The sequence below is a fragment of the Canis lupus genome, chromosome 34, assembly GCF_011100685.1.
Source record: "Canis lupus familiaris isolate Mischka breed German Shepherd chromosome 34, alternate assembly UU_Cfam_GSD_1.0, whole genome shotgun sequence".
In the NCBI taxonomy this organism is placed as follows: Eukaryota; Metazoa; Chordata; class Mammalia; order Carnivora; family Canidae; genus Canis; species Canis lupus.
Window position 1 is genome coordinate 19,009,036 of NC_049255.1, and position 27,853 is coordinate 19,036,888.

At 45.9% G+C, this 27,853-nt stretch overlaps 1 protein-coding gene across 6 annotated transcripts in view; it reads right to left on the reverse strand.

The window, feature by feature from the left end:
• DGKG (diacylglycerol kinase gamma) overlaps positions 1-27,853 on the reverse strand; it is a 205,348-nt gene that overhangs the window by 27,172 nt on the left and 150,323 nt on the right. For all 6 annotated transcript variants that reach the window (XR_005383847.1, XR_005383846.1, XM_038583635.1 and 3 more), the window contains one exon: positions 21,064-21,241. Coding sequence is in view for 4 of the 6 variants with exons in the window: in XM_038583635.1 (XP_038439563.1) it covers positions 21,064-21,241 (178 nt within the window). In the remaining 2 variants the exon portion in view is untranslated. The remainder of the gene's footprint in view (positions 1-21,063; positions 21,242-27,853) is intronic.

A 27,853-nucleotide genomic window follows, 5' to 3' on the forward strand; every position in this document is an offset into this window, starting at 1 on the left:
TTTCCAAACTGATTTTCAATCTTCCTCCCCCTCAACACACACGCACCCTCAGTGCAGCTAAAGACACATTGGTTTGGGATTAGGATAGGAAAGGAATGATGATGAAAGTCCTTATCCATAGCTGGTTCAAGTTTCTTTTCTCTGAATGTTCAAATAACATCATGGCCCTATGATGATGACTGATGGTTAATTAACCTCAAATTTGGCCTGTGGTAAGCCAGTGGTGAGCCAACCTCCTTGGACATCCTTGGGGAAATCACTGACCTCTTTCAGGACACCAGGTACCTCATCTGCGCCAAGGAAAAGAGTATTTCACCCATACCACATTATTTTGAGTCCACGTAGAAAAAGCAAGACAGAAAATATGAGTCTCAGGCACTGGATCAATGGCCTCTCACAATGGCAGTTACTTCTGATTTGGCACCTGGAAGACATTTTTTTTTCAGAGTTCCTGAGGCCTGATCTGTACCTGCCTAATTTCTTACAAAAGCAATGGCAGGATCAAGGATTGATGTTGGGGACGAGACTCACTTTTACAACACAACTTTCGTACTTAAAACAGAAGCAAAACAAAAAGGCAGATTCTTTAAAAGATTTCTTTTCTTTTCTTTTCTTTTTCCTTCCTTCCTTCCTTCCTTCCTTCCTTCCTTCCTTCCTTCCTTCCTTCCTTCCTTCCTTTCTTTCTCTTTCTTTCTTTCTTTCTTTCTTTCTTTCTTTCTTTCTTTCTTTCTTTCTTTCTTTCTTTTCTTTCTTTCTTCTTTTTTTTTTTTTTTTTTTTTTTTTGCCTATGAAGGCAAAGGTACTTTTCTCACAGATTGCATCTAGACACTAACATCCTATTATTACCCCCAAACTAGAAAGTGAATGCTTTTATTTACTTAATGGATGGTTTTTGTCTAAGGTGCCTCCTGGTATAGTGTAACAGTGTTTGTTAAGATTGCCAAGGAGGAAAAAAAAAAAAAAAAAAGATTGCCAAGGAGATATTTGGGTTTGTCTTTACTTTTTTGTTTGGAAGACTATTGTTTTAAAACACTCTCTTGATGGATATATTTCTAGTGAAGAGTTAAGCAAACCACTGAGCTGACCACAAATGTGTCAATATTGCTCCAGTCTAACCTACTGATGCTCACTGATGGACGGCAGGGGCCAACAGATACACAAACTGTGTTTGTTCATCTTTCTATGATAGGCCCATAAGCCTTCCCCTCTATTTCAATCCACACTCCCATTCTTCTTCTCTGGCTCTTGCCCTACCCTACCCCCATATCTGTGAAGAGATGCTGTCTCCTTAAACTCTCCATCTCATTTGGGCTTGGAACAAGAAGCCATGAAAGAGCAATGTTTGTTTAGGAGAATGCTCCAGGCTCTCTTAAGGAGTTTGAATCCAATAAACAACAAATGTCTAAACCTCTAGTCATTTAATTAGCTCCCTTCTTACCAAAGAGCATTAAATAACCACTGGATAGTCTTAGCTTACTGTGTCATTTTAACAGTGTCTGCGAAATCGCATGGGTTATGAATGAGAGAGGGGGAAAGGAAGGGAGGATCAAGGAGGCAGGAGGAGAAATAGAGGAGTGTGTCTAAGGATGAGGAGGGTGGGGGAGTTATACTGGGGTAGGAGAAAAAAGCAGCAGAACTTTTCAGAGGTTCCTCTAATGGCAGAAAGACAGATGTCTTGTAAAATGTTGCTCTTTGTAGCAGGCTTCAGGATCTGACAGTGCTGTGATAGTTCAGTGTTTTCCCTCCTTGAAACATTCTCTGGTAACAAAATGTTCTAAGAAGCAGGGGACTTAATAGACTCAAGTGTTTCAGCTTTTACAATGTCTTGGTCTTTTAACAAATTTTCCTGTTGAATGGCTTTAAGTTGTTATCACTTCCCACACATTACCTTGCAGCTATCACTTCCCACACATTACCTTGCTTCCTGGCTCTAGAAGAGAAGTAATGAAGGCTGATCTCATCCACATGGTGGGTGGGTGGGGGGCAGAGGCTTACACACATGTGGGACTGAGGAGATAAATGCAGGGTAAGGGGCTAGGATCTTGGTATACTTTTTGCCATTCTGCTTTTGAATTTGTACTCTAAATCTTTTCTGGCGTAAAGAGGCTAGGATGACTCCTGTCTACCATTGAAGGGAGACTTGACTGCTCTTCTATTTCTCCACCATTGCCTAGGTGATCTTTCTTTCAGTTTCCTACAATGCCTACCAGGAAGTTCTGAGACAAAGAAATCTATTTAATGTTCTCTAAACCTATGGGGACCACAGGGCTCTTCTTTTGTGTGATATCTATAAACAGTCCATGGTAGTTTTCTTTGATACATACTTTGGGATCATCTGGCATCACTTAATTCCCTTTACTTTCTTTAACACAGAGACACATATGCACAAATTAAATTTGGAGTTAAAATGAAACAGAATAGAATGCAACTCAATATCTAAGCACTCAGAACAATTAGTGTTGAGAACTCAGAATCCAGGATCAAGACATCTGGTATACCAGGTGTCTGTTTTACCTGGTACCAATGATTCAGAGTGTGGCTTTGGCAATTTACATCACCTCCATATTGTCTTTACACTTTTCAACTCATTAGTGTTTAAGCTGGAATGTCCATGCACCTTAGTAAAACAGGAATTCATTCATTCATTCATTCATTCATTCATTCATAAGTTGCTGAGTAGCAACTGAGTGCCAGACAAGAATTGAGAATACAAAATGTTCTACTCTTGAGGGGCTCTTGGCCAAGTGGGAGAAAATGTGTTGGGTGTAAAAAATGCTATAATTGAACCATAGGGACAGGGAGGCCTGAGTAACTGATTCCTACTGGACTAAGTATGGGAGGAAGGTGTCACAGATGTTTAAGAAGGTCTTGACGCATGAATGACAGGTAATTTGCTGGGTTAAGAAGGAAGAAGAGCAAAGATGTTCCAGGGACAGAGATGATCATATGTAGGGTTAGATGGTCACAGGATGCCGAAAGAAATTAATTTAGTAATAAATTCACTTGGCAATTTCTTTGAAAAATATAAAAAAAATTTCCACCTAAAGAGAATTACTGCCTAGAAATAGATTTATTTATTTATTCATTTGTTTATTCATTTGACAGAACTATAAGAAGAAGGTCACTGAACTAGGCACAAGTTTGTTGCAACCACAGCAAGAGGCCCTTCAGCTCTTCTCTTGGTAACAAAGCCTTGTGCTTGTGTGCAGGGAACAATATATGCTCTCTGAGCAGGAAAAAAAAAAGATGAAGAATGGGGAAATGGAAAAAGGAGAATGTGAAAGCAAAGCAAGAACAGCAAGGACGTCAATAGCAGCAGCTCCAATCTGGCCCTCTTGACTCAGCCTCCAGCATGTGATTTTATAAATGCAAATCTGCTCATGTCATCCTCATACCAAAAATCCTTCAGTGGCACCAATCACAACACCAAGTGCTGGCAAGAAGAGATGAAATGTGCATTCTTTCACACCTATGATGAAAGTGTAAATTGGGAAAAACTTTTCAAAAAGAAATTTGACAATGGGAGTCTACGATTTTCATACTGTTGATTCATTAATTCTTTTTTTGGTACCAATCACAAGAACTCATTGACAGGATCTAAGTTCACACAAACATGAACACTGTTGTATCATTTATAATGGTGACATCCCCCGCTCCTTCCCCATTTCCGTCTGTGTGAGAAGAGTTAGATAAAGTATATGGTGTCTATGATGATAGACTTTTGTGCTGCCATTAAGATATTTACAAAATTTCAGAAACGTTAAATATGTATATCATGTTAAGTGTGAAGGTGAGATATGCACTTATTTATACACAGCATGCTCTCAGCTCCATCAGAATATGCATAGGAGAAAAGGACAAATTCCCTTCAAATCTTAACAGTGGGGAGTTCTGGATAATTAGATTAAAGAACATTGTTATTTTCTACTTTATGCTTTTCTACATTTTTCCTATTTTTCTCTAAGTATGTATTAATGTTATAATTTAAAAGCCATTTAGAGAAACCCATCAACTGACTGCTTTTCATACTTGTAAGCATGATGTGAACTTCCTGGCTTGATGCCCAAGGCCTGTCCCCATCTGGCAAGAGGCTGCCTCTGCAGTTTTGTTCCTTGACACCTGTAGGGCTAGGTACCTGCTCTAGACGTACACAACACCGTGTAGTTTTCTAGGTAAACTCTCTGGTTTTCCTCCTTTGTGCCTCTTTGTATGCTGTACCCTTGCTTGAAACGTCCACTTCTATTTTTACTTCTTCATCAAAACTTAACTCAAGTACCATCAACTTCAAGAAGCCTCCCTGCATTCACATGCCTGCAGTCTGGTTTAGATCCTCCTCCTCAAACTTTTCCAGGTAGATGTGGTCAAAGACAGAACAACGGGTTGATGTACTGGCAGTGGGCAAGAGATGGTTGTAATACTATAGCAGAGGGTCTACTTTGAACATGCAGGGAGATGAAGGACTGGAGGAAGGGGAGAAGGCAGTGAGAGGTGTTATGAGTTCTAGGAGAAGGTGGGAGAAGGAGAGTTAGAAAGAGGTGCTGTGGGATCCCTGGGTGGCGCAGCGGTTTAGCGCCTGCCTTTGGCCCAGGGCGCGATCCTGGAGACCCAGGATCAAATCCCACGTCGGGCTCCCGGTGCATGGAGCCTGCTTCTCCCTCTGCCTGTGTCTCTGCCTCTCTCTCTCTCTCTCTCTCTCTGTGTGTGTGTGTGACTATCATAAATAAAAAAAAAAAAAAAAAAAAAAAAAAGAAAGAGGTGCTGTGAGCAGTGCTAGTACATACCAGGTTCCTACTGTGGCCTCAGAGCTAGGCAGCTGAAGAAGAGGGTGGCAATGAGCATTAGCATCAAGGCAAAGAGGCTAGGTCAATGGTTGCCATACTTTGCTGCATGTTAGGGTTGCCTGGAGAGTTTTTACGTATAACAATGCCCAGATTGCACCTATACCACTTAAATCAGAATGTGTGGGCCCAAGAGCTAGGGATCAGTGTTTGTTTTTAAAGATCCCCAGGGGGACAGCCCTGGTGGCTCAGCTGTTTAGCGCCTGCCTTTGGCCCAGGGCGTGATCCTGGAGACCCGGGATCAGGTCCCATGTCGGGCTCCCTGCATGGGGCCTGCTTCTCCCTCTGCCTGTGTCTCTGTGCCTGTCTGTCTCTCATGAATAAATAAATAAAAACCTAAAAAAAAAAAAAGATCCCCAGGGGATTCCAAAAGGTAGCACCAATTGGGAACCATTGGGCCGGGTCTTTGGGTAGATCATCCCCAGAGGTTAGTGTTTCTCAAGGTGTGGTCTTGTAGCAGCAGCATTAGTGTCACCCAGGAACTTATTAGAAACATGAATCCTCAGGCCCCACCCCAGACCTACTGAATCAGAAACGCCCGGGGTTAGGCCCAATGGTCTGTGTTCTGACAAGCCCTCTGGAAGATTCTGGGGCATGCTCAAGATTGAGAACCTGAGCCTTAAGCAATAAAACTGCCCAAAATATATGCAGGAATTAGAGTGAAAAAGAATAGAAACAAGTTACTTCCTGACTACTTTGATCTGGAGCTTTTTCTCTTGAAAATTACGAGTTAGGAATAATACTGACCTCACATACAGTTATGAGATCGAAATGGAAGAACTGCATGTGAACATGTCTGGCACTAAAAGTCTCCTGGTTTCACTTTCCTTATCTGCCAGATTCAGCCTGACAACTCTCCATTCATTATCTGTTTATCTACATTCTTAGAGCTGTGCACAAGTGTCCCCAAATCCTAGTATCCAGGCTAAAATTTTTTCAAAATCTTCAATGGTCCTCATAGTTTCACACCTCCACACAGAGGCCCTGAACTCAGGGGAGCTCTACCTTAAGTGAGCATCCACTCAGTCTTTCTCCTTCCTCTTATCTCTTCCTTCTCTCTGCTTCTTTTCCTACTTCATTGATCTCAACAGTCTCATCTTGCTTTTATTTTCTTGGGCCTGCCCACTGTCGGCAGGAGGGGTTGGAGCATTCAAGTTAAGGGGCATGTCTGATATGTCCACTCCTTTCTTCAGAACCTTCCATGGCTCTGGAGGCTCCTTAGCCAGGCATACGCGGTCATTTGCTAGCTGGCCCTGTTCTCCTGCACAGGTGTCCCTCTGCTTGGAGAGCTCCTGTTTACTCTCCTGGATTCCCCAGGCACTGTGCTTCTTCCTTCTCCTGTGCTCAGATAATGGATCTCACCCAACGACAACTGTTTCTGGACATATCACTCTCCCAACTCCAGTGAGAGTTGAAAGTGCGGATGTTTTCCTGTTTTGTTTATCTTTGTAACCCTAGCAACTAGCCCAGCCTGTGGCACATAGAAGGTCTCCCAATAAATGTTTGTTGAATAAAGTGAATAAGATACATGCTTTAGTGCCAAAGACTTTAACAGGTTTGACCCAAAAGAGGAAAAAGATAGTGAATAATAATAATAATAATAATACTAACTTGCATAGATTGAACTAGGTAGCAGGCTTTCCATGACTTAACTTATTTAATCTGCATATAATAGGTAATGATGACCCAGTCTGGTTTTTACCTCTCTCTCTTGATGCATAATTTTTATGATCATTCTCATCTTGGCTTCTGGTTCACATTAATGAAAATTCAGTCATTTAAGATTCAAGGGAAGCTCAGGACATATGAGTGGCATGATTTGAAGCTCTTGCTTGCTATACCACGGGAGATCCTTAGCTTAAAAGGATGCCTTGCTACGCTCAACCCCATTCCTACCCATTTCCCCTTCAGTCATACTACAGATTTAGGTCTGAGAGTTGCAATGGGCCAGCCCAGGGAACCAAGAAATCCTGAGTGGAGGTGCTGAAACCCTATGTGATGGTGCCCACAGAGTTTCTGAACCATCCCACCATATTGGCAAGGAAGCCTGCCCCCTATCCTTCAGGCATCTGTGTAATAGAATAACACCTGTAGGCACTGTCCCTTTACCTGGGTTATAGCAGCACAGGTGAGCTATTAGGTGTCATTGCTTTGGGCTGGAGTCCTATCAGCTCAGTGGGTAACGCAGCTTAGCTAATGCTCATCTGAAGCTGGAGTATGTGTCTGACTAATTAAAAATGCAAAAAGGAATTTGTCCCTACTTGATAAATGGTCTCTGGTAGACAAGGAGTTGACAGAGAATGCTGAGAAACACTGCACAAGGTCTTGCTTTTGGGGCTAACAGCTTCAGCTTCATCTCTGTGTCCATAAGGGGCAGGTTACTTGTCCTTTCTGAGGCTGTTTGCTAAGCCTGCCATAAGAAAATCCCATGAGGCCAGGTGGCTTAAAACAACACAAATTTATTTTCTCACAGTTGTATTGGCTGGACAGCTCAGATCAAGGTGCTGGCAGGGCTGGTTTCCCCTGAGGCCTCTCTCCTTGGTCTGCAGATGGCCACCCTCTGGCCGCCTCTTCACACACTTTTCCTCTGAGCTTGCATATCCTGGGTATTTCTCCCTGAGCGTCCAAATCTCCTCTTCTTATAAAGACCAGTGAGATTAGATTAGGGTCCCCCCTAACTGCCTTCATTTCATCTTAATCACTGCTTTAAAGGCCCTATCTCTCAATACAGTCACATTCTGAAGTAGAGGATTAGGGCTGCAACATATGAATTTGGGGGGTGGCAAAACTCCCCCAGGTCTCTGCCCATAATAGGCACAATAATAAAGCCTACTTCATGAGTTATTTTGAGGGCAAAAGACTTAAAGAATGTGAAGGTGCTCTATAAACAGCAATAAGAAATGTTCCTTATCATGGTGCTACGGAGAAGCTGACCCACACTGGAGGGAGGCGGGGGAATCCTCTTGCTCTCCTCAGAAGGAAGGATGCAAGCAGAGCTCACCTTGTGGGGGGGCCAGGTTCAGCCCCCACAGTCTAGAGAAGTGAGTGGTAGCTGGCAGGCCTCTCTCAGACTCGGCCTGCCAAAGCTGTGGCAGGTATCACCTTGGGCTCCTCTCCTGCCTCCAAATTTCCATGGAGATGGGCCACGTGCCCTTGGCGGCTCAGGCACCCAGAGCCCCACAAAGCCAGGCACTGATCAGACGGCCTCAGCTTCCCACTGGGTCTGGTCTGTGCGGATGAAAGACTGCTCTGGGCTGAAAAGCTTCAAAGCCAACTTAGAAGCCTGGCAGCCTGAAAATAGCCCAGGGGCGGGGAGATGGAGAACCCCACAAGGCTGTTTCTTGATTTTCTGGAGGGGAGGGGCTGTGGGGTTTCCTAGGGCACAAAGGGCTAAGGAAGGAAGGCTGTAACTGACAGACACATTCCCATCTGGCCTCTCCAAGCACCAGGCCTTTAGGGATCCCAACCACACCAGCCCTGAAAAATAGTCTAGGATCAATGCTTTTCCTAGAGATCCTTGCTCAGACACCGGATAGGGGCAGAGGGGCCTTTGCCAGCAAACCAAGCAGGCAGGAGGGCTCATTCCCCAGCATTCTGAAAACCCAACATGAAGAATGTGCCCCTGAGACAAACTGTGGGTACAGAGCATGGGTTCTGGACAGACTTACATCAATTACTACTGCTTGGCACCCACTAGTGTTATTACTTTGGGAGAAATCACTTTGCTTCCTTGGCTCTGTCATCTTCTTCTTCCCCCTCCTTTTTTTTTTTTTTTTAAAGTGGGCTGCATGCCCAGCATGGAGCCCAATGCGAAGCTTGAATCTGTGACCCTGAGCTGAGATCAAGAGTCGGATGCCCAATGGACTGAGCCACCCAGGTGCCCCCTCCAAGTCTGTCTTTTATCTGGCAAACGTTGATTTAATAATTCACTGGCAGGGTTGTGCGTGGTGAAGTTTAGAAGTGAAGCAATCAGGAGCCCTGCACAGAGGCCACACAGAAAGCCCTCAAGAAACAGTGGCAATTATTGTGATTTTATGTTTCCTTAGAAAGGGGTGTCTTCAGAACATCCTGTCTTTGCTACATGGTAAGCCAGTGGCCCTCTGCAGATGGTCATTAATGTAACCCAAAGAAGGCAGTACAGGAGGGGGAAAAAAAGGTGATGAGGAGATGGAAGGTAGGGAAGGCAGGGGTAGGAAAAGAGGGAGGGGGAAGGTAAGGGAAGAATGAAATGCTGAGAAGAAAAGCAGACATACCATGACAGCCAGAGATACTGTGACCTTGAGCTTTTGGGATGACTGCCCCTCCTGGCAAATGAAGCACCCCTATTTCTACTTCTTTATTCTAAAGCAAGGAGGAGGCTCAGCATTTTATTTAGAAATGAGTTTCTTTAGTTCCTTTCCTTTTCCTGCATTTGTGTGTGTGTGTGTGTGTGTGTGTGTGTGTGTGTGTGTGTGTGAGTGAGAGAGAGAGAGAGAGAGAGAGAGAGAGAATCCTACAGTCATCCATTGTTTCTGGGCTGAGCAAGGAGTCGAGGAGGATCTGGAGATACCTCAGGCATAGTTTGCCGCCCGCCTGTGGTCTAGCTAGGCACCTCCTTTGAAGGCAGTTTCCTTTGTGCCCTGCTGTTGTCATACTTGCTTGCGGATTTCTTCTACTCCCAGGGGTCTGTAAAGCCCCATAAGAGTGGCTATTGAGTGAACTTTGCCTCTGGATAATTCAGAGGGAAACAGGTAGGATGGAGAAACAGCCCAGAGTCTCTGCTTTCTGAAGAGGAGAGGCTGTAGGGTTGGAGGCAAGGGGAATGTGTTGATCTAGCGGACAGGAGCTGGGAGTTTTGTCTCTGCTCTGGCTGTCTAGTTGTGTGACCTTGGGGAAGTCACTTTCTTCCTCCGGCCTCTGTTCTCCCTGATTTATGGTGGGGGCAATCTATCCTTCAAGTCTGAGCTGTTCCAACAAAGGTAGCATTCCATGTCTGGATCAAGAGATTGGCAGCAATCCTTACCATTCCTTAACACTTCTGACAGAACATTCTGTGCAACTCTACACTGAGGCAAGAGAAAGACCAAGCTCAGGCTCACAATGGCCATTGTTGTTGGTTCCTGAAAGCCTGCTGTGTGGTGGGGTGGGGAGGAAAGAGTGGGGCCTCCATCCTGTGTGGCTTTCTCTTCCTGGGTTGGGCAGGGCTCTGACAAAAGCTCTGTATTTTGTGGAAGGGGGGCGTCTAAGCCCCTCTATGCACAAGGGTGAAGTGCTTGAGAAGAGGAGAGGCAGTGTGCTGGGGAAGTTTCCAGGAAGAAATGATCTCCTGGAAATGGCTCTGAAGTGAGGGTCTGACACTATCATGTCTCTAAGGAAAACCAAGAATAAGAATGTCTCTATAGTCTGGAAGGCAGTGGAGGAACAGGGAATCTTGACTGGGTGTTCCCAACGAAGACATGAAGAGAATGACCATTACTGACCCCAGACTGTAGGCCAGGCCTAGAGCTTTACAAAGGTTATTGCTTTTAACCCTCATGGCAATTCTGTTAGATAGAAACTATTATCTCAACATAAAAAAAAAAATAAAAACAAAAACAAAACCCTCTTGAGGCTCAGAGGGCTTGAGGAGTTTGCCTAATGTCACCAAACTGCCATGTGCTGGAATTCAAACCAAGGCTTGTTTGACTCCAAAAATAAGCTCTGAATAAAGAACTCAAGGCAGAGACAAAATACCTTGGATAGGGTGATAGGGTGTCTGATGGCAGGGAAGTGAGCATGGAGGGAGCGAGCCTCTTCTCGGCTCCTCTCAGGGAAGACTTCTTGGCTGCACAATCTTATTAAATGGAAGGCTTTCTCGGTTTGAATGTAAAATGCTATTGTTGGTATTTTGTTGGTATATTATCTGGCTTTGTTTTGCTCATAGAGCTTGAGAAGCTTCAGTTCCAGGTACGGTGTATATAATAAAATAAATCAATTAGTGGTGAGATTTTCCAGTTCAACTCAAACCTGATTCTCAGGCATGACACATATAATAAGGTACATTGCAGACATCTACACCCACCAAGCTAATCACAGCTCAGAGAGATGTGCACACCACCCACCTGCCCCAGAAATGCAAAAGTAGAGAGTTGTGATCAGGAGGGACTTTTTCTGGTTGTTGGGTCAGGATTGGCCAGGGAGGGAGAGTTGGGGGAGGGTTTTGTGGTGGATATGGAGAGAATGCCATGTTTGGAATACTAGGACTTGGCTCTAGTCCCAGATCCACCAATTACTGTGGCCTTGGACAGGTCAATTAACCTCCCTGGGCCTCATTTTTCTAATTATAAAGTGTTTCTCAAGGGTGCTGTAGGGGATTAAAGTGAGATGATGAGTATAAAATATTTCGAGCATCTAGTGCTAAATTCAAGTAGATGCTTAACAAGTATTGGACGGATTGGCCTAAAAATGGGAAGAGGTGGGTGCTGGCAGTGCACTGGAGGTGGAAAAGACCCAGGCTCCGGTATGAGGTGTCCATTCTGCGAGCATGGGGAATGGTTTGGTGTGGAGGCAGACAGGAGGGTAAGAATGTGTGGGAAGAAGCTGGGATGCTGCTGGGTGGTTTGTGGGGAGGGAGGAACCACCCACATGCCAGCGTCCCCTTCACCTGTCCCTCTGTTCCTTTTTCATTCTTCCTTTGGGCCACTGAGTCTCAGTCCCGGGCCCTACTGCTCTCAGCCTGCATTCTGCATTAGCCTCTGAACTGGTCCTCCTGCTGCCAGTCCCCCTCTCTGTCCTCTACCCTCCACTACTCTCCCATCTTATTGCTCTGAGCTTAAATACCTTCACCTCTTCTTCTCTTCCAATTATTCGAGGATTGTGGACAAATTCCACGGCACATTACTCAAGGGTCTCTATCTTTCTAGCCTTCCCTTTTGCTACCTCTGCATGCTAATGTTCTAGCCCCCGTTCCCCTTCTCTCACTCAGTGTCTTGTCAAGTCCTTGCAGCTTCATGTGTCAGCATTACACAATCCATCTGGCTCATTCGTTCATTCTTACATCAAATATTTCCTGATCATCTCCTGGGCCCAGGGCATAGAGTACTGGCAGCTGGGGTCAAGTTCCTAAGGAAAGCCCTCCTTATCAGCTCCACCCGCCACCACTCCTATGATACTCTGTTTCTACCATCCCATGGTGCTCGCCTATCATATCAGTGGTAACAGGAATGTTCTCCATATATTTCATGCAGGTAGACTGTGAGCTCCTGGAGGTCTGGATACCTCACACTTGCTTGCATCCTCCACAGCACGTGGAGCACTACAGTACTTGAAGGCAGATCTGATTCATGCTGTATCATGTACTGTCTGTGTTCTTGGGCCACTTAACCCTATTAACCTCAGTGTCCTTGGCCATAAAGTGTATTAAACACAAAAGGTTTCCGACTTACAATCTTTTGACTTTACAGTGATGCGAAAGCAATATACTCAGTAGAAACCACACTTCACATTTTGAATTTTGATCTTTTCCCAGGCCAGTGATATGTGGTACCATACTGTCTCTGATGCCAGGCAGGGGCAGCAAACCACAGCTCCTAGTCAGCCACACAATCACAGGGTAAATGACGGATATGCTGACAACCATTCTGTACCCAGTTTCAGCACAGGATTCATTTTATTGGTTGAGATATTTAGCATTTTATAAAACAGGCTTTGTGTTAGATGATTTTGCCCAACTGTGGGTAACAGAAAGTAGGCTATGCTAAACTACGATGTTCCGGAGGTTAGAGGTCGTATATATACACTTCCAACTTTCAGTATTTTCAATTTACAATGGGGTTACTGGGATGTAACCCCATTTAAGTCAAGGAAGATCTATAATTAAATATGCAACAGGCTTGGCCCATAAGTCAGTGCTCAGTAAAAAGCAGCCCAATACATATTAATTGATTAAGAACATGAAATACTTCTTACCCAAATTAGGATCAGATGAAGAACAACGTTCAGGCTGTATGGAGCGTGTGGCCAGCGTGGAGTTTTGCTGTGTGCTGGGTCTTAGCAGACACCTGGTATCAAATGGCTAAGAAGCTGCTACAGAGAAACAGGGACTGGTGTGTGGGCCAAGGTGAGGTAAGCAGAAGAGGGAAAAATCTAAGGTGTCTAGGCCTGCCAAAGAGCTAGTCTCGAAGTTTCTTCTGCATGTGAAGAATGAAGGGTTCATTGGCTCTGTGGTTCTATTTTGAGCAGCAAAATAGAAAATTCCTAAGGCAGGAATTAAGTTGAAGTTTAACTCCAGCTTGAACCTGTGTGAGCAAGTCTCCCCCCTGCCAATGCTGAGCAGCCTCCAGAGGTACAATTCCCAGGTCTCAGTTGCGGATGAGATGGGGAAGAGGAAGAGTCACAGCTAGAGTCAGAGCCCTCTTGATTCAGAAGTCAGCTGAGGAAGGATAAGGGACTGCTGCTCTCAAATTTCCAGTGAATTTAGTTGGGTTGGGAACAGCCAGAAATGAGGAGGCTGGGGCCACTAGTCTGCTGTGTGTGCAGAAAGAATTCTATGTTGAAATAGTAGGACTTGGGATCTATCCCATATCCACTAATTTGTGTGACCATGGGAAGGTCCATGAATTTCCCTGGGTCTCATTTTTCTAATCTATAAAGTTTCTTCTTTGCATTCTTAGGGGGAGCAGCCAGGCTTACTGGGGCCATGCTTCTCAAACCTCAATACACATATGATCACCAGGGCATCTTGTAGAAATGCAGATTCAGCTTCATCAGGTCTGCCCCAGGACCTGAACATCTGCATTTCTGACACTGTCAGGTGATGCTCTTGCTGCTGGCTGTGGACCACATGAGGTGCTAGAGCAGAGCTGGGCAAACCATGGCTTGACAGCCAAATCCAGCCTGCTTGTTGTCTGTGTAAGTAAAGTTGTGTTGCAACACTGTCATGCCCCTTCATTTGTGTGTTGTCTATGGCTGTTTTCACCTTAAGTGGACAGAGCTAGGAAGTTGCATAACAGACCGTATAGCTCACAAAACCCAACTATTTTAATGGTTCCTATGTGACTCTTTACGGGAAAAGTTTGCCAATGCCTGCTCTAGTGTATCGAGAATTGGCCCATGTGAGCCAAAAGACCTGCACTTCAGTCTGGGTTTGGCCAAGGCCAAGCCACTTCACCTTGCTGGTTCTTACTTGCCTTATCTAGAGGACACAATGAATTTCTAAGAGACTTGTGTGATTCTGGGATTTCAGTGCTACATAGGAAACATCATAGTTTCTATAGAAACAGACTTCTGAGAACCAGGTTGTGTGGCCTTCATTTGGAAGCTGCAAAAAGCATACCTGGCCTACCCTGCAGATCCTGCAGGCAGCTCTGATAGGTGCCCTGAGAACCACACCTGATGTAGGGTCAGCTGGGAACAGACAGGGGTTTGGAGAAGGGAAGAGTGAGAATCGGGAGGCGGACCTTCTGGCCTCCGGTACAGGCTGATGCTGGCACAGGGCCCTGGGACATTGCGCCCCAGCACCACACCCACAAATTCCACTTTGCTGAGCGATCAACTCAAGCACAGTTCCCTATCTCACCTCTCCAGATGCCCCTCAATGCTTTAGATCAACCAATATTAATAAGCCCTTTTAAGGTCTCAGACATTGTGCCAGGCACAAGAATAAAGAAAGAAGCATGACATCTGGAGCTAAGGAGCTCCCCAGTTGGATGGGAGACACCACGTAAGGAAATAAAGCCAGCTGTGAAGGGGAATGCATGACTCTGGGTCTCTAGCTTGGGCTGCAGGTGATGCTATTAACCAGGCAAGGACAGGGGTGGTGGGCTTTAGGAGAGGGGGGAGGGTGTGTAAAAAAAAAGATAATGCCTCATTTGGGGCACACTGCTTCCAAGGTGGGTGCCCAAAGGACTGAACGACAATGTGGTGATTTCCTGTGAAAAGCAATGCAGTCTCTTTGTAGGCCTGCAGTGGGTTTTTAAGAGGAATGGCATGTATGTTGCCATGGTTACTCCCCAGCACTGAGGGGAGTCCCAGTGCACACCCAGTACCCCCAGGCTCCCTAGGGATCACTTGCCTTGCTCTACCTCAGTCTCCCAGGAGAGACCCTGGCTCGAGAGACTTTCTATGGAATGCACACTTGTTAGGAACGTTTCTACTTTCTTTCAACTCCAATGAGCAGTAAGTGGCTGACTACTGTTCATTATGACTATCTTTCTGGTCAGCTCCCCATTGAATGGGAAAATTGGGAACCTGCAACTAAGTACAGCAGCTCTTAAACCCAAAAGACCACTTTCTGTTATGGTTTCATGCCAGTAAAAAGAAAGCCCTGAGAAGTAAGGAATTCACAAGCTCACAATTATTTTGTTGGCTCATCTGAGCTCCAGCTCCTCACCTGGGAATGTGAGCCTGAGATGGCTGCCTGGCAGCCCATTCCCTTGCTTTGAGGTATAGGGTATGGTCCTTTCACAATCTATGAAAATCTACATGGGCACAGAGACACATAGAACCACATGTGCCTGCAAAGTAGCAGGGTCAGTTTAAGTGGCAAGGTTTCCCCTTCCCAGGCAGGACATCTCCATCTGGGCAGATTTATGACTCTGTGTTTGCTAGGAGGGTACCTGTGTGATGCCTGCTTGGATGGTTTGAGTACCAGGCTATGGAGGCTTCCCTGTGAGTCACACACTGGCTGGCCGGCCTTGCTAGGGCTCCGGGTAGACATGTAACTCTCCTTCTTTGACACTTATCACAGAACCTAATTATATGTTTATCTGTTGGATTATTTTATTGAGGCCTGGCTCCCGTGCTCCCTAAATGGCTACAGGAACTATGTCTGTTTTTGTTCATTATTGTTCCCTAATGCCTGGCACTTGATAGGTACCTTCTAAGTGTGTGTTGAACGGATGACAGAAAGCTTGTCCCCACTGCTGGAAAACTGACACGAAGTGTATACCCTACCGACGATGGTCTGTCTCCCTGTCTTCATTTACCAGGTATTGCAAAAATTATCACCAATGAAAATATGGGGAGATTTTCCCTCTCTGCTTAGAACCTTGTGTAGGACATCCTGTTTGCAGTTCAAATGGGATTGACTAAGGGCAGCCCCAGTGGCTCAGCGGTTTAGCGCTGCCTTCAGCCCAGGACCTAATCCTGGAGACCTGGGATCAAGTCCCACATCGGGCTCCCTGCATGGAGCCTGCTTCTCCCTCTGCCTGTGTCTCTGCCTGCCTCTCTCCCTCTCTCTCTCTCTCTCTGTATCTCTCATTAATAAAATAAGTCTTAAAAAAAAAAAAAAAACCAAATGGGATTGACTAAGAAATCACTGAGAAGAGTATTGCTTTAATAACAGAGAGGCTTAGGTGTGGATGACATAGCTTAAAGCTATTGCTGGTTCAAGGCTAAAAGGCAAGATTGGGACAGATATGAGGCTCAGTGAAGAATGTGAGAATATGTGTATAGGAAGTCCCCTCATTCATACCTAGGGTAGGCCTAGAGAGAAACAATGGCAGAGCTTTTCAAGGCTTCATTGCCCAACCTTGCAGAGATTGGTCCAGCTTTGTATCATGCCCTTGGTGCTTCACCTGGATTCAAGACTTTGCACTCTTACCCTTATCTTGCTTCACTGGAGAGTCAGCTCAGGGGTAACTCCTATATTGGAAGCAACAGCCAAACTAACTCACCCAGTGCCAACAAATAACCCTAGAGCCGCAGGTAATTTAGAAACAATCTAGACTAAAATTCTGAAGCAGAGGTTGAGACTGAAACTCTAAAGTTGGCCCCTTTCTTATCATATACTAAATATTTATCACCCTCCATTTACCACTTAACAGTAATTCTGATTACTATTGATCAAGAACTCACCATGTTCCAGGCACTCTGCTAAATGCTCTACGTGGATGGAATCATTTAACCCTCAAAACAATGCTGAGTGAGAGAGACTCTAATTGTTTCCATCTTGTATGGGTTGAAATGGAGGCTTGTGGAGGGTTAATGACTTAACCAATGTCACATGGCTGGTGGTGGGAAGGCCTAGGCCTTTCAACTTCTACCTCATTGTTTAGTCCCTCATTCTGCATTGATTCTAAGTCCTCAAGATAGATCTGAGTTACCTATTTGCAGATAGCTGGCACATCTTATCAATTGAGTCTAATGGTATCACAAGATGAAACCCTCAGCCTCATAAATACTCACATATAACTCTTTAAAATACTTTTTTCTTTTCTTTTTTTTTTTTTTTAAAAGACTTTCCACTGAGTTCCTGTTCCTGTCCATCTCCAGAATCTACTTCCCACTGTGCTGGCAGACCAAAGGCAAAATTCCCTCCTGTTTTCCCTTCTTCCAAAAAACACATCTGTAGAACAACATAATAAGCCAGGTAGGTAGGATGTTGGGCTTGGAAGGGAACACAAAGATGAAGACCATGTGCTCCCCATTTTCCAGGTACTGGCAGGAGAAAGAAATGACTAGGATACACATACCTATGAGATAGGGCAACCCATAATCAGTGTATTGTCTCAAGATAGCAAAATCAAGTACTCTAGGAATTCAGAGGTTGGATCCACTTCCAGAGGCACCACCACAGGCTCCGGAAAGGAGACTTAAGCCTTAAAGGAGGAGCAGAATTTCCACAAGTCTCTGGGGAGCCTTGCCTTGGACTGGCATCTCCTGTTTACTAAGTGCCTGGCTTGTACAACACACACAGTAGGGCCTCAAATAAATTTTCTGGTTGGACACTAGCCACTTGGGGCTAGCTAGGAATCATGGACTTGCTTCTGGTGCCATCACATCAGACATAAATTATGCATGAGGCCCCCTTCTCTGTGCCTCTGTTTTTCCCCAACTATGAAACAGAGGTATGGAAGGGAGTGGGTTTCTGGTTAGGATCACATTAAGTTAGTATATGCAAAACTATTTGTAAGCCAAAATGAAATGCAAATATAAGAGACTACCTGTCACTATTCTTCTTGGTGTCATAAAAATGAGAAAGAACCAATGTCATGTACTGCTCATTATCCAACAACCTTTTTTGGACTAACTACACTGGGTCAGGCACTGGGGATTCAAAGATGAATAACCCCCAGCCTCCACGCTTGGAACATGAAAGGTCTAGGAAAGGAGATGTCGGTACAACTGATGATACAAGTTTAATGTACTAGGATAAAGGCTAGGCTGGGCTTTGGCAGGAGCTCTGCTCCTTTTTATTGATAGTATAGGTAGATGGCAATGCTAAAGATAAGAACTTCAAAATCAGAAATTCAACCGGTATGCTCCAGAATAAGCTAAGATTAAAGGTGAGGGGGAAATTTCTTTTAAAAAGTTTGAGCTTATTCTATGTTCCAGGCACTTTCACATCCATCATCTTTAGTACAAGTTAGATATGATTATGCCCATTTTACAGATGAGGAAGCTGAGACTCCAGGAGGTTTATAAAACTGGAAAGCGTAAAGCCTAAACGTAAACTTAAGTCATTCAATTGCAAGCTTGGTGCTTTTCCCAGCCCTCATTGTGTTCTAACTAGGCAGTGTTTTAGAGAACTCATTCCATGCTCATCTTGAACAACTTTATTTCTTGGATTGATTTTTCTAAGGAGAAAGATTGATCTGTGATGAGGAGGTTTGACAGTAACCCCTTCTGTTGTCATTTCCTCTTATACCTCTCAGATAAATCTCTTCCTTCCCACTGCTCTCTGCTGACTTCTTCCTCACCCCCATGCCCAACAAAATTGCTCAAGAGTAAAGAATCCCAGCAAATGAAGAGCCTGTAGAGAGAGATTCCTGGCTTCTCAGTAGCTGGTCTAGAAACTGTGAAACAAAATGCTCTGAAAGACAAAGGAACCTGTCATCTGATTTTGCTCAAGGAGCCCACCTAGACTGAAACCTGGCCATGCCTTTATTTTGTAGATCCATGACGATCTACAGGAGCCTATGTGATTGTCACACTTGCCTACTTTACAGATAATGAAAACTGAAACCCAACAGGGTGAAAGACTTGCCCAATATCACACTCGTGAGAGGCAGAGTATGGACTGGAATTCAGGTCTCTTGACTCCCAGGTCAATGCTTTTCCACTAAAATAGCTGGTCTCTTTAGCTTTCCTCCATTAACATCCCAAATGAGATCAAGGTCCTTTCAAAAGAAAGCTCAATGACACTGTCTCTGTAAAACCCAGAAGCCAGGTCTCTCTTCTGCCTCTGCTCTGATCAGCTCATGTCCTCATCTAAAGAACAGGAAGTAGCTTCGTTTTTAGCTCTGAAAGCACATTCTAGGGGTGGGAAAGGGGGATTTGGGGAAGAGAGTTCATGTAGATGATGGTTAGAAGTGATCAGCAGACATATTACTCTTACTTGAAGGGGAAAATACATGGTCAGATATGTAAGGAGAAGATAAGGGCTTTGTCCTTGAGTCCTAACCAGTACATGTCCTCAGAAGAGCTTCCCCACACCCTGGGTGGAGGTAGGGGGATGATTCTCCCTCAGTTCTGTTCTGCTGGAACTGGATGTCAGGATGGGGGTTGGGATAGGAGCACTGGGCTGGGAAAGTTTGCATAAACTTTATACAACCTCAATGCTTCCCCCACCCTCTGCTAGCACCCACAACTTCCCCTGCCAAGGGAGGAAGGAGGAACACATTATTCAGTTTAATAATTTATACAAATTGAAAAGTTTACTGTGTGAAATAAAGAGGACTTAAGAGGGCAACAGAGAAATAAAAATTCCTGAGTCCTCTCTTAAAGGCTAGAGGTGTGGAGCTAACGCCTCTTGATGACCTTGCCTTGGAATGGAACAATCTGACTGTCTAACAGATGAGTCTGAAATAAGCAAGTTACCCCCTCCCTTTGATGGTCAGCCAAGTTTTGTCTCCTGCTATGGTAGGATCACATCCAGTCTTAGCACTTGTCAGCCAGAGACATCAAAGAACAGAGATCCAGATCCACGGATACTTTGTCTATTAGTGGTTCTCAAACCTGGCAGCCCATCAGAGTTGTCTGGGGAGTTCATTACAAATTTAGATTCCCAGGAACCAACTCAGTGATTATTAGGTAGATCTGGGCTAGGGCCCAGGAATCTTCATTTTCAATAAGCAGGCCTGGTATAAGAACCAATGATCTAGTTCAACACCATTCATTCTGCTATCAAAATTTTATATGAGATTTCGGTCTACAGGAAAGAAAACTGAAATGTCAAAAATAGGTTAGTGCCAGTACTTGTACTTGAACCTAGTCTCTTGCCTCTTGATGTGGTATCTTTGCCAGTACTCTCATACATGGCTTTCCTCCCTCAGCCCACCAGCCCACTGAGAACCATTCACCCAATCCACGGAGGAATCAGAGCCGCCCAGGTACGCTGATTGCATTCCCATTTGGTTCATGGGTGGAAATGGCTGGTAAGGGGTAGGGATCAAATTGTGTTCTGTATCCTGATGGGTTAAAAGGGGAGGTCTAGCTGATGGCTCTAAGGCATACTCCCAGTTACTCCGGTCATAAAGAATAGTTAGTCCACAGAAGCAACCTGCTGTATTGGAGGAGCCAAGATTGGCAGAGGCAGGGGCATGAAGGGGAGAGTCCTAGAAGGTGAGGTCGCTAAGGTAACGGTGAGGCCAGACCATCTAGGGCCTTCTGGGCCACATGCGATCTTTGACTTTTACTCTGAGCCACTGCGGGATTTTGAGCCAGAGAGTGGCATAATCTGACATATTTTCCCAGGGGTACTCGGATGCAGTGGTGGGAACAGACTCTACAGGGCAGGGACAGAAGCAAGGAATCCAGTTAGGAGGATTTGTAGTAATCCAGGGGACAGAGGAAGGCGGCTCACTCAGATCAAGGTGGCAGAAATGCGGCGGTGAGAAGTAACTGGATCCCGGCTGTTCTTTAAAAGTAGAGCTAACAGATTTTCTGATGGGTTGGATGGGAGGTGTGAGATAAAAAGGAGTCAAGGATGGTGCCAAGTGTTTTGGCTCGAGCAACGGGCAGGCTGGAGTTAACATCAACCAAAATGGAGAAGGCTATGGGTGGAGAAGGTCTGTGGGAGGGACAACAGGAGTTCGGTTTGGGGCATGCTGAGTCACTGACACTCACGTGGCATTTTAAATAGTCTCACGCCTGGATGAGGTCATCAAAAGAGTGAGTACAGACAGAAAAGAGGGTTGAGGCCCTTGCCTGTGGGCCGCCAGCACCAAGAGATTAGAGAGACGGGGAATCGGGAAAGAGACAGGGAAGGGGGAGTAGGAAAAAACAGTAACATGTGGAATCCCAGTTTTCCTAATGCTTCGCTTACCTTGGACACAGAATTTCAGTTCCTTGGGGTCAGTGACGACTCTCCTACTTTCCCGGATCACAGCCCGGCTCTTCTTGGTCTCTCCCCAGAGATTGGTGCCACCATACATGCTGGGGATGTTGAGAATGGCAATGCCCTCCAGGAAGATGTTGCTCAGGTCTACCTCGACCCCATCACACTGAAGGGCAGAGAGAAAAGGTCATTTGTTGGTGTTCTCCGTGTTCCCCACCCCACAGTGCTGAGTGTGTGTGTGATGGGCCCTCAGCCAGCAGCCTGCCTCTGACAGATGCTCGATCTTGGGCAAAGTTGCAGAAGGCTTAATGCTTTGGCTACTGTGGTGGATTGGGGAGATGAAATCCTGGTCATCTCTGAGGATGGCAGTACAAGGCGTCAGAGGTCCTCTACAGATCTAGAAGGGCTTCAGGGATGGAATTCGAGACAATTGCACACCTGTTCTCTGGTCTAACCTCATTATCATCAATTCTGTCCCTGCATAACCATTGTGAAGATGTCCCATATAGTGGGACACTGAGCCCTGCACCTAACATGTAGTACATTCTGAACAAAGGACAGAAAAGTTTCACTTCACTTCACCCCTCTTAGTTTATCCCTCCTGTAATAAGTACATGACTTAAGGCTTGGAAGGCTTTCAGATACAGCATAGGGAAGAGAGTCAATGGTATTGTAATAGTGTCGTATGGTGACAGATGGTCGCTACACTTGTGGTGAGCACAGCATAAGGTATAGAGTTGTTGAATCACTATGTTGTACACCTGAAACTAATGTAACATTGTGTGTCAACCGTGCTTCAATAACAAAGAAAAAAAGATTTGGAAGGCTTTCAGAATTTGCCTGTCTCCCGTATCTGCATTTTAAGTGCAGTTTTGGCATATGTGCTTGCTGATGTAGCAGAGTTTATTTATCCAATCTCTGCCACCCGCATCCCCTGCCAGGTACAAAAGGCCAGAATGCTTGAATCTGTTTGTCTCAAATATCTATAAGGTCAGCCTACTTCTGGCATACAGTTTACCCATGCAGCAAGGAATATATTCATTCTGGTTTTTGTTCCTTATGACTGTAGGTAGTTTACTTCATTTACAGAAGGAAAAAACTGGACTCAGAGAGGTGAGCTAAGTTATTCAGGGTTGTACAGCTGATATATTAAAGGGCAAGGATTCCAAGTTACGTAATTTGACTGTAAAGCCCAAGGTCTTTATTTTACTTATCGTGAGGTAGGAAAAATGAAAAGTATGCAACAAAAATTCATGGTCTTTGGGGTTACCTACAAATCCAAACTTCCAGAGATTTCTCAACAGAAGAGGAGCAGGAAGTTAGGGCTTGTTGCCATTCATATTTGCTTACCTCTTGATTTCTTCAACTCTCTTAACTTATGGTACCTTATCATCCCCATGGCTTGTCTCTCAACTACAAAATGGAATGGAGTGAGCTTCCAATGGAGTCTTGGAAACTCATTTCTTCACTGGGAGATTCTGATTACTTGAAAGTTTGTCTCTTTATACTGAACCGGATTCTCTTTCTTCCTGCTTCCACCTCTTGGTCCAATTCTCCCTTCTGAATCCAGACAGAATGACCCTCCTTCCTTCTCCATGGGGACAGTCCACCCAATACATGATGACAATCATCATCATCACTGTTCATGTGTATTCAGCACTGCCATCTGCCAGGTAAGCTCTTGTATACATCTCATTTATTACCTTTGGATTAATCTTGTAATTCAGATACTGTGACTATCTCCTCTTTGTATTTGGAGAAACTGAGACACACAAATGGTTAAGTAACTTGCCCAAAGTCACACAACATACACATGGAAGTACACAGACTTGATGGCAGACAGTCAGAGCCTAAGTCTGAAGGGCTCCTTCATTCTCCTTTCTCTCACACTACCATTTGGTTGTGTCTCCTCTGGGTTGAACACTGTCAGTGCTCTCAGCCACTCCCGTGGGACTTGGTTTTCAGACTTCCCTGTCCTGGTTGCCCTGGTCTGCACAGACTACTGTTGGTTACTCTCCTATTCCATAGGGCCTCCAGCACTGAAAATAACACCAGCCACAGGATCTGATGGCATAGGTGGCCATGGTAGGAGCACCTCCTGGGGCTGGGCTCCTCTCACACTGTCATTCCCCCAGAAATCAGATACTGTGGGAAGCCCGTGTAAGGGTGCAACACATGTCCCCCATTATCATTATCCTTATTGTTAAATATGATCACAGTTGTACTAGCTCTTTTGTTAGCAGCTAGATGACAGCTGAATCACTTCAGCTTGAATGAGTGGTCATCACAGACCCTCATCCCATTATCTACTTCTCAGCCAGCTCTTCCCTATCATGAACTTGTGTAGGTATTTTTTAAAAAATAACATAGACGTAGGGCTTTACATTTATATCAATCAATTTCATCTGGTTCTTAGCCCAAGCCCCCTCCATCCATCTAGTTCATTTTAAATCTTCATTCTACAACCCCTTGCCATAGCCTTCCTTTCATTTTGGGATTAAATCATTAACACGTGTGTATATAAAGGGCAAATACTGGGACCAAGGCCGTCTCCTTGGTCAGTGTAACACAGCAGACACTGGACATTAAAAAGCTCTCGAGGTGTGGCTGTCTTCCCGGGGCTACATCCTCTGGACTGGACTGGACTGTCACTAGGTCTGCTTTTCAGTACAATGTGGAATCATGGAAATTAAAAATGAGAACGCCTTAAAAGAACATGGCCTATCTTTCATAAATGACGCCCAGAGCGGTTTAAAAATTTGCCTGCAGTCACTTAACTTACTAATGGTGGAACCAGACTAGTATCCAGGTGTCCAGACCTCAACCCTTCATTCTCTCCATTACAATGCAAGGCTAGATCAAATGGCATTTTCTAAATGATCACCATACAACCTGTCAGAAAAGAAGGGAACTCATATTAACTCACTGATATCTGTGTGCAAAGGGCAAATGCTTGAATAATTTTATACCTGCCGGAATTGGGATGTCTCCTTTTCTAATTTTTTGAAAACTGGGACATTTGTCCATTTGCCTCATGGGATGAATGAGGCAAATATTAAGTGGCTCCCTAAGGACACCTGTAGGTTTGTCCAGCAACTTGGATTCTAATGTGTATTTTCCAAGGCCAGTTAGTTAGTTCTCTACTGATCTACCCTGGGCTCTGGTACCCCCCTTTAAAGGAAGAGCATCTCCTCTTCTATTTTTTTTTTGGTTAGGGCTACTCTCTCTAGGAAAGATAAAAATTCTTTTGGAGGGCAAAGTCCTAATGAGCTGTTCTTTCCATGTTCTTTTTTTGCTTCATCGTTTAACATTCTGCTTGGCCTCCAGCATCAGGTCTGAGTTGCCTTTGTGCATTCACACCTGGTTTCATGCCCACACCCTGCTTTTGGATGTATGCGTACAGTCTCCTGAAAGCATGGGCTCAACCCAGAGCTCCCTGTTGCTGTCATGCTGAATTTTATAACTCTTTTCCTTTTTCTTCCCAGGGGAATTAATGAATTGTTAAAAATTTTATTTTGGAATATCTTCTATACTTCCCATCCTTTATACATAAATTCTTATTTAAGGATTTAGGCTAGAATCCCACTGAGTCAGACTTTTCTCCAAACTCTCGGAAATTCGCCTGCTTCAACTCTGTGCCTAGCACTGACTTCCTGTACCCTTATCCCCTCTGAGACAAAAGGGTCACTTTCCTTCTTGGCTGGAGTTACCTCCACATCATCTCAACTTATTTATTGTCGGTCAAAATGCCCCTTCCCTGCTAGAGGTCATAATAACAGCATGAGCAGTTCACGTTTGGTAAGAGCTTCCTTGGGCAACATGCTGGTCCTTCCTCTGCAGGCTCTTTTGGGATCCTCGTGACACCCCTGCTACCCCCCCCACCCCCCACCAAATGACAGGGTCTCACAGGGGCTAAGGTGCTTCCTCAAATGTACATAACTGGCTCCCCTACAAGCTGACACAGCTAGGATGCCAACCCAGACAGTCAGATGCCTGGTCCTACCCTGGAGACGAAAGAGTCAATGAGGCAAATGGGGACTTTTGCTGATGCTAGACTTATAGCAAAATTAAACTCCAGCTGTTGTCTGAATAATTGAAATCTTCCCACCACTACTCTGTCTTGCAGAGTACTCAGAGCAATGCCCGGCTCATCAATGTTAGATATTAGTATCATATCTTGCCTTGTTGCCAGCTTTGATTTAAAAAAAAAAAAAAAAAAGTATACTACTAGCACAGCACAGCCCTTGGCACATCATGTTCCACAAAGTCATCTTTCTTCTCTACTGCTATTTTAAATATACCCTGTCCCCTCCATCTCCAGTCATAGCCATTTAGGACTGGTAGCTATTAACTTGGTAAATTGTTAAGGTCTCTCCTGAAGAGCAAACAGTCCTCCCTCTGCCTTCTGCTGGATTGTCCCCTTCCCCCATTACGTCTTGGGTCATCGGCAGAACTGGGGCAGACAGAAGAGAAGAGATGGGAAAGCCCGGGGGGCTGTTGGACAGTGGGTGCCCTCACCTTTGGAATGCACCTATTTGAAAATTGAGAAGCAACGCAGTGTCTTGGAAAGAGCACGCTTAGGCCTGAAGACAAAGAGATATGGGTTCAGATCTTAGTTCTGGCGCTGGTGGTTGTGTGATCCTTCATTAAAGCTCCTTAACCTTTTGGAGCTTTAGTTTGTCATCTGTAAAATGGGGGTAGGGTAGTAGAATGTCTGCTTCGAGGATCTGATTGGTCTCTGGAAGGCAGTAGCACTCTAGAACTGTCTACGGTGTGATTACCGTTAATTATGATATTACCTGTGCCACGAGGCATATTTCAGCCTGAAGTCAGGCCCACTACCTGAGACCTGGCTGGAAAAGTTTTAACGGCCTGGCCCCACCCTCGCTTGGGAGAGCCTTGGCAGCCCACACCTGCAGGCCTGTTCCCGGGGCTTCTCGGCCCAGGCACGACAGGCTGAGGTCTTTCAGAACCCTGCTGAGACCCCGGGAAGGTGGAAAGCCGTCGTGCTGGACTTGGGAAAGCAGAGCCGACAGTGGTACACCGTCGGATGAAATAGAACATCGGCCCCAGGGCTGCTCCCGGGTGGGTTCGGAGCTAAATCCTCCACCAGTTCCATGACGTCATCGGGCCCGGTGCCCCTGCCCGGGCCCAGGGGGGCTGCAGCGGGGAGCGCAAGGGGCGCGGCGGCCTTCCTCCCCTGACCTAGGACTGCGCCCCGGGCTCCCTTCCAAGCCGAGGCTGCGCGGAACCCAGGTATTTACCGCCGGCCGTGGGGCCCTAACTGGGGGCCCTTGTCCGCGGCAGCAGCGAGCGCTGCACACTCGGGGGTGGGGGGGGGTGGGGGGGTGCGGGGGCTCCGAGCCCAGCTCGGCTCCGGCGCCCCTGGAAGCGGCCCGCGCCCTCGGGGGCCCCGCCGGCCACGTTCGCACTGCCCCCCCCTGGCGAGGACCATGCCCGTGGTTTTGGTTTCTTGGGGAGCCGGGGAGGCTTGGTTGGTCTGGCGCGGGGCTAGCGCGTCTGTAACCAGAGACTCCGTTAGGGAGCCGGAGCGCTCCCGGTGCAAATGCAAAGCCCTGGGACCGCGTGTTCTTGTCCTCCCTCCCCACCCCAGTCACCACCCCCCCACCCCCCAGTCACCCCCCCACCCCAGTCACCACCCCCCCCACCCCCGCACCCCCCCACCCCAGTCACCACACCCCCACCCCAGTCACCACCCCTCCACCCCCCAGCTACCCCCCCCACCCCGCCCTGCAGGGCCTCCGCCTCTGGGATCCCTGAAACCCCCAGAACTCTGGGCAGAACCGGGCCGACGGGGCAGCGAGCAGAGGAAGCGAGGGAGGCGCGGGGGCTTCCCTGCCCTTGGCCTCGGCCACCTGAGAAGGGCAGCGGCCCGAACCCGCCTCCCCGCCCCCCAGCGAGGCCGCCTCCACTTCAGCCCCGTCGCTCCTATTTCTGAAGGTCCTCAGAGAAGGAGATCCCATAATTTACTTGATGACCTGTTTCAGTTTTTAGCAACTAGGAAATTCTCCCTTCTAACCTCGATTCACGGGGCCACGGATTACGTCGATTTTTTTTTTTTTTTTTCCTGGTGTAGAACACAGGGTGTTTCGCTCCATCCTCTCGGGCTGGGCCGGTCTGCCCTCTGGGGTGACCCCTCCCAGGCCGCAGCGGGGTGTCACCCAGGCCTCAGTGGCTCTAGGCATTCGTCCCCTTTTCGCATGACATTTTCTTTCGTGGGTTCCCAGAACTGCCTTAGCTTGTCTCCCCCTCCCCCTTCCTCGATGATTCCTTCTTAGTTTTTCTTTTTGAATTTTTAAAAAAAATTTTATTTATTTATTCATGAGAGACACATAGAGAAACTAAGGCAGAGGGAGAAGCAGGCCTCTTGTGGGGAGCCCAATGCGGGACTCGATTCCAGGACCCCGGGATCAGACTTGAGCCAAAGACAGACCCTCATCTGCTGAGCCACCCAGGCATCCCTGAATCTTTTTATTATGGGTATTTCTAAGTACATAGGAAAGTAGAGAGAATAATAAATCCCATGTACCCCACCTCTCAGCTTAAGCAACTAGCACTCACCGTTACATCTTGTTTTAACTCTGCCCCAGTTTGTTTCCCCATCTCCATACTGATGTATTTTATAGACAGTTTTTGATATTCTATCATTTCCTCTACAAATACTCCTGTGTTTGTATTTGTATCTTTAGATGACAAGTCTTTAAAAAAAGAATTATGCAATATTATCATCACCTTTCAAAAGTAACAATTCCTTAGT